The 7163-nt window shown below is 49.9% G+C and overlaps 1 protein-coding gene and 1 pseudogene across 1 annotated transcript in view; one reads left to right on the top strand and one right to left on the bottom strand.

Moving 5' to 3' along the window:
• Nucleotides 1-910: 910 nt before the first annotated feature.
• Nucleotides 911-7163, bottom strand: part of EFCAB8 (EF-hand calcium binding domain 8) — a 56881-nt gene continuing 50628 nt past the window's right edge. Inside the window, exons 23-26 of the mRNA XM_014456462.2 lie at nt 4307-4436; nt 2688-2892; nt 2505-2603; nt 911-1526 (exon numbers count right to left, since the gene is read on the bottom strand). Of these exons, the coding sequence (XP_014311948.2) occupies nt 1248-1526; nt 2505-2603; nt 2688-2892; nt 4307-4436 (713 nt within the window). The 3' untranslated portion in view covers nt 911-1247. The remainder of the gene's footprint in view (nt 1527-2504; nt 2604-2687; nt 2893-4306; nt 4437-7163) is intronic.
• LOC102420647 lies at nt 6232-7022 on the top strand (annotated as a pseudogene).

Genomic DNA, 7163 nt, shown 5'->3' with positions numbered 1-7163 from the left:
TAAACTGATGAACAAAAACAGATCCAGAGACAGAGAAGCATCGATCAGACTGTCAAACCTCAGAGGGAAGGTAGGTAGGGGAGTGGGAGGGTAAGGGGGAGAGATCAACCAAAGGACTTATATGCAAGCATATAGGCCTAACCAATGGACACAGACAACAGGGGGGTGAACAAATGAGTTGGGGAGGTGGGGATTGGGGGTAACGTGGGGATAAGGACACATATGTAATAACTTATACAATAAAAAATTTTAAAAAAAAAAGAAAACAAGAGTTACAGAGACCTCCAGGAACCCAAGCCTGAGTCCACCTCCTACCACTCTGGCAAGCCCCCGCCGAGCACGGCGCTGTGGGTACCATGGAACAGCAGCGGTGGCCGCTCTGGCTCTCCACAGGTCGCAGTGCTTGTGTCCAGAGTCCACACGTTCCCCAGAACAGGATGTGGAGCTGCCGAGAGGGCTGGTCGCCCAGCAGAGGCCTTGACAGGTACCTCTGGGCCAGAGGGGGACAATGAGCTCAGAATGATGAGGAACTCCAAAGCCAGACCGTGTCAGAGCCAGGCCAAAGTGCCATTCGCCACGCTTCCAGGTCTCCCTTGCACAAGAGCCAGACAGGGTATAAATACAGGAGTCCCTGCGGTGACAGTGATGGAGGACAGACACACAGCACAGGCAGGAGACAGACAGATGGCTGCTGGTCTCACTCTTGTGGGGGGTTGAACCAAGTTCCACAGCTCACCCCAGCATCATTACCCAACCAATACTTCACCTATCTCGGGCCAGACAGCTGCAGCCCATGCCCTGTGGGAGGGACTCTCCTCCCTGCACCCCGCCCGGGGAAACATGACCCGATCAGAGAGCGAGCCTGGTGCCCAAGGGGGCGCGGGACACAGCCCAAACTCATGGACTCCAACATCTGTGAACATTTATTTTCTTTTCTAGGCCTCTGGTGAAGAAGGTCAACGTCACCACACAGGCAGAGCGCGGACAGCCAGGGGAAGTGCTTATCCTCTGGGCCTGGCAGGGGACAGACAGGACCCGGTCGTCCTGCCAGAGGACAGCAGAGAAGGCTGAGCTGCCTCAGCACCTGACGTGAAAGCCCTTCTTCACAGAGCACAGAGGGCGTCCTTCAGAGGCTGGGAGACCTGCTTCAGGGAGGAGGCGACCAGCGTGGGCATTGCCAATCTCTGCAGGGTGTGCCTGGATGCCTGGGACAGGACTGAGTGGGCCGACTGGGCCATGGAGGCTGACTAGGGCCGCTGCGAGGCAGAGGAGGACTGGAGTCCTGGGGGGGTGAACCTGCTGGTCAGGAACCCAGAGCCTGAGACTGATGAGAACAAGGAAGAGAGGGAGATGTTAGTGTGCATGCTGGCCGTCTCCTTGCTGGGATGCAGGTCCCTCGAGACATTGTGGGTCACCGTGCGGATCAGCCGGCCTTGCTGGTCTATGACCTTAGGTATCATGAAGTCAGGCTGGTGGGTGGGTGCCAGTTCATTGAAGTACAGGTTTTGGTAGATCTGAGGTGAGATCTGTGGGGAACAGAGCAGGGGCGTGTGGGAACAGGCAGGGGGCACCAGGACCCAGAGCAGGCTCCCAAGAAGGATGGGCCCTGGGGTCTTCCCAGGCCAAAGAAGTCTCCAGGGTACTCTGGTTGTCACTGATGGCCACGGCCTGCTGGGCCCACAAGCCCACTGTGCCTGAGGCTCGTCAGCCCTCCTCCTGGTGCTGGCAACCATCCTGTGAGGTTGGCACTGGACTGTCCCCATCTTAGAATGAGACCTCAGGCTGGACCCTGAGTGGGGCTCAGGCACAAGGAGCTCCCAGACGTGCTCCCACACCTGACATTAGCACTTGCCAAGATGCACTTTGAGTCCCATCTCCAGTAGAGGGTAGGGAGGCCAAGCGGTCCCTTTTCACATGACCTTCCGCCAGCCCGGGACAGAGAGTTACCTCACTTATTCTGAGTCCCCGCCACAGAGGCTGGGAGCTCCCGTAAAGCCCCTCTGGCAGAGAAGGAGGGAGAGGCTAAGAGAGGATGGGATCTGCCCAAGTAAGAGACAGGATGGGGCTCAAAGTGGGTCTCTCCCAAGTCTCCACTCCTTTCTCTCCCCAGGAGAGCCCCCTTCCATCCCCTCTGCCTCTCACTGACCGTGCTCCTGTCACCATCACACCTGTGCCTGCTCAGGAGGAGCCCACAGTATGGAGACACGCACAGTAAACACACTAACCAACTAATAGCCAGACTCTGGGAGATGCTTTGAAGGCTGTGGACAGGTGCCAGGCCCAAAGGAGGACATCCTCCCATAGACCCAATGAGGCTTGTCCTCAAGGACAAAACCTGTGTCCGTGGTTTCAACCAGAGCCTTGAAAACAATTTCCTGCTGAAATTGTCCTGCTCAGAATTCCATGAAAGGACCGATGCTCCCCTCACCCCACTGGAGGCCCCTGTGGGCACTGACGGAGCCTCCAGCCCCAGCGTCTCAGGGAGCAGCCCCACCCCGCCGCACCTGGTGCTTCATCAGGCCATACTGCACATTGGTGGACAGGAGCCCAGGACTCCGCAACCGCTCCTTGGGCTTGTACGCCGCTCCCAGAATTTTGCTCACCTGCAAGAGTCATGGGCAAGAGTGAAGGCCCAGGACTGAGAGCTGTGGGCCCATCACACCCCCGTGTCCCCTATCGAGCCTGACCTGCTTGTCCTTGGACTCCCACTTGTGCCAGGTGTTCTCAATATCCTTCAGGGAGCGCTCTCCAGCCCATGGGGACGTCAGGGTTATCTTCTGCAGCTTGGCCCAAGCTTCTGCCTCCGTGTCTGCCTTTCCATTCAGGAGAGCCAGGAGTGCCACCTCCTCCCGCCGCTGGTACACCAGGGCCTCAGCAAAATCCTGCTCCTCCCTAATGTGAGGGGCTTTCCTTCAGAAGATGCCCTGCACACCACAGGTCAGGGAAGCCCCCCCCAGGAACCCCAGGAGGGTTTCTGCCTCCTGGGATCTGATCCTCTCCAACCTTCTTATTCCTCCCATGAGGCAGTATGCCCAGGGTACATCACTTGACGTTAGCAAAGGCCCAGATTACACGGGTTCCCAACAAGTCCCTGTGATTCTTTCCCATGACCCTTCTGCTCTCCCCCGTGGGAGGGTCTGACAGCCCCATTCCTGACCTTACCTATACTTTCCCCTTTTGGAATAAAAATTCTCTCCCCAGGGAGACCTTGCCTCTGCCTTGTTTGATAATCCTTCCCATAGGACTATAAAGATGCACGCCTTTGCCGGAAACTTGGACCCACCAAGGACTCCTATGGGTGCCCTGAAAAAATCCTGTCTTTACATGTCAAAAACCAACTCCAAAAATCTTCTTTCTCCTATGAAGCCTTCCTTAGTTAATCCACCCAATCAGAAGACTGTCCTCAGCCATCCCTGTTTGTTTGTTTTTTAATATGTTTTTACTGATTTTAGAGAGGAAGGGAGAGGGAGAGATAGAAACATCAATGATGAGAATCATTGATCAGCTGCCTCCTGCACACCCCACAATGGGGATCAAGCCTGCAACTCAGGCATTTGGCCTGACTGGGAATCAAACCATGACCTCCTGGTTCATAGGTCAATGCTCAACCACTGAGCCACGCCGGCCAGGCCCCAGCCCTGTTCTTAATATCCATCACTTATCACATAGAATAGCAGCCATGAGTTTGCATGTCCACCTCCCAGTGCACTGTGAGTTATCAGAAGCAGGACTCATGCTTGGATTGTTTGGGATCTCTAGAACCTAGTACAGGGCCTGGCAACCAGCAGGGCCTTAATAAGTAATTTTTGAATAACCCAAAATTATCCAAGATTTGGTCAGGGAGAAGGGTAGAGCATGGGTGGAGGAGGAGGAGGAACCTGTAGAGGAAAGAACAAGTAGCAAGCCTCCTGCCTTTCCCATGACTCAGAAAAAGAATCCAGTGTCTGTTCAGGACCAGAGCCCTGGGCTCTCTCCTGCCAGGGCCCCGTGGCCACACAGAAATGGCGCCTGCAGGGAAGCCAGCACTGGCAAATCTGAATCTGGCTCTGGGGCAGGGTCCCATCTAAGGACATGGGTTTTTATGTGGCAAATCTTTCAGCTGAGCTGAGCTGAAAGAACAGAGCCTCGGGCTCTTCGGCCACAGCTGCCACCTATGGAGTCAAGTTTCCAGCAGGTCCCAGGCCTTTGGCCTTCCAGGGCTTTTCCCTGAATGTGCCCAGCACCACCCAATCCAGGTGAGGTTGCCTGGGACCTGGAGAGGCTCCCAGCACCCCCTCCTTGGGCCAGAGGAAACCAGGTAACTCACGGCAGCCCTGAATAGGTCTTCTTGGAGGCATATATGGATTCACTCTTTTTCTTTAAGTTTTTACGTAGTTCATTGTCATCAAGATTCTGGACATCCTTCAGCCGGCTCCAAACTTTCAGGCCAAATGTCCCTGTGATTTAATCAGACCCAACTCAGTAACAATGACTGGCCTAGCCTCCCCGACTCTGAACCTCTGCCCCTCACCCTCCACCCTCGAGTCAGTCAGCAATCCCTTATGCCTGTCCCACACTTCATGATGCCCACCATATGTCAGGCATGATGCTGGCTACTCAACAAATATCTGAAGGAATCAGACACTAGCCCTAGTGTATACTTGGAGCTCAGGCCTAAGGCATCCTGCCCCACGTGTAGGAGAGAGTACTGTGGCAAGGACTGAGTGATCCTCATTTGGGTTTCAAGTAGTTCATGTATGAAATGGCAATGATCCAAAATGATCAGGTGTACCAGACATGGGGCTGGGGAGGAAGAGGCCTGGAGTAGAAAGCAGGTAGTGGGCACAGAGAAACATGAGTCCTACTACTTCTGGGCAGGGGGCAGGGTATAGTCATAGGCCATTACCCTACTGCAGAATTGTTTTTAATTAAGAAAAACAAAACAGGTATGTTACAAAACCATATTTCTATAAAACCATTGGAAAGCTGTAGAAGCAAAGAAAATAGATGAACTAAATTTACAGAAAAAAAAAATGTCTTTCCAAGAAGAACTGAAATCAGGAGCTGCTTTCTTTTCTGGGAACATTTTCTGAATCTGGACACAGGCTAGGGTGAGAATCAGGCTCAGCTTAGCAGAAGGAAGCTACAGGAAGGAAGAGAAACCAGCAGAGCCTCTGACAGCCATTCTGGCTGGCATGATGGATTAAGTTCAGGGGAGTTCCAAATGCATAGTTCTTTTTCCCACCGGACACTTACTTAGTACGGGGGGAGTTGAGGGTCTAGAGCAGGGGTGGGCAAACTTTTTGACTCGAGGGCCACAATGGGTTCTTAAACTGGACCGGAGGGCCAGAACAAAAGCATGGATGGAGTGTTTGTGTGAACTAATATAAATTCAAAGTAAACATCATTACATAAAAGGGTACGGTCTTTTTTTTTTTAGTTTTATTCATTTCAAACGGGCCGTAGTTTGCCCACGGCTGGTCTAGGGTTAGGCTAGAAAGACAGAGTGAGATCATTGGGAGACAGTGTCCCACTGGAGGAAGAAGCCTATAACAAACACAACAGACTTCACCCCAGAGACAACTGAAGACAGAAGTAAGGTCAGTCTATCTAAAGATGCAGATCAGTCCCAACCCAGCTCAGTTCCTGATTGCACTGAGATGAGCAGCCCTATACACAGAAAAGAGCAAATGTAATGGAGGAAAATCATTACCAACTTTACTCTCTACGTCCTTTATACAAAGTTGAGAAAAGTTTTATTTTGAAGTATTTCTGTTTGGGGTTTTTTAATGCCTATGACATGTGAAAAGATAGGAAAATGTAATCAATAATCAAAAGAAGAAATAGGCATTAGAATCAGACCCACAGATAATTTAGACATTGGAGTTAGCAGATAATCACTTTAAAATAACTATTATAAATAATGTTAAAAAAAATAAAGGAAGATATAACAAAATGGAGGAAGAAAGGGGAGAGAATTTCAACAGTGAATTGGAATCTATAGAAAAGGACCAAATTGGTATTCTAGAACTAAAAAATATAAAAATACAAGAATTAATCAGATAGATTTAGTAGCAGACTGCATATAGGAGACAGAGTTAATAAACTGGAAGGCAGGTCATAGAAAAGATCCAGACTGGAGTGGAGAGATTGAAGAAAAACTGGGGATGAAAGTTTCGGTGGAGAGTCACAGACATGGTGGCCATAGGGTCAGAGTATGTGCCTTGGATGGATGGTATAGAGTTAAAACTAATGGGAAAGCTGACAAGCGCGCCTGCAGGTCTGATATGTGCATCTATAAGTGTGCACGCAGCCAAAGAAAAGAAATTCATACAGCCGCTAATGAGACCAGAGAAGCTCCCCAAATATACTTCACCGCCTCTCCAGTCTAAAGATGCTGAAGAGCAGCCTGGAAATTTACAAATGGGCTTTGCCTCCATCCGCACTACAACTGGTTGTTATATTGGCCGGTGCAAGCATGTTTATGTCTTTGTGAAATATGGGATAATAGAGACAGTTCAATTTGGAAAAGATGCATATGTTTATCTGAAGATTCCACCATGAGATTTTCTTCTGGAAATTGCAGTGATTACAGTTTCAGGATTGGTAGGCTTGGTTTCAGCAAGAAAAGGTTCTAGATTTAAGAAAATAGCTTATCCATCAGGACTGGCCACTTAAGTAACAGCTGTTTGTTACCCAGTTGAGTCCGTAATAATTGCAAAGGTAACCTGGAAAAGGGCATATGGTATGTGCCAGCAAATTTATGAAGCAGTTAAATCATTGTACACACAAAAACAACAAAAAAGTCACTTCCTGAATCTAAAGGAAAAACTAAGCTGGGAAGTTATGCTGAAACAGAAATACCTGTAAAAACAGCTCACTACCTGAAATATTCAATGGCTTTGTCAACAGAACTAAGATCTGAAACGAAGACCAAATCAGAGTCCACCTCAGGTGCTACGCAGTTTATGCCTGACCCCAAGCTCATGGATCACAGGCAGTCCCATCCAGAAGATGTAGATATGTACAGCACTAGAAGCTGAAATCGTGTACATAGAGAACTACAAGATGTGTGAAATTTCAAATAATAATGGGGGGAATCATGTCATGGGTATTTGTGACACATACAGCATAACTTAAAGCAAATGTATCCCTTACATCTTCTAATGTATAGTTTGACCAAT

The sequence above is a fragment of the Myotis lucifugus genome, unplaced genomic scaffold, assembly GCF_000147115.1.
Source record: "Myotis lucifugus unplaced genomic scaffold, Myoluc2.0 scaffold_60, whole genome shotgun sequence".
Lineage (NCBI taxonomy): Eukaryota > Metazoa > Chordata > Mammalia > Chiroptera > Vespertilionidae > Myotis > Myotis lucifugus.
Note: the sequence above shows the minus strand (reverse complement) of the source record. Positions and strands in the feature narration are given on the sequence as shown.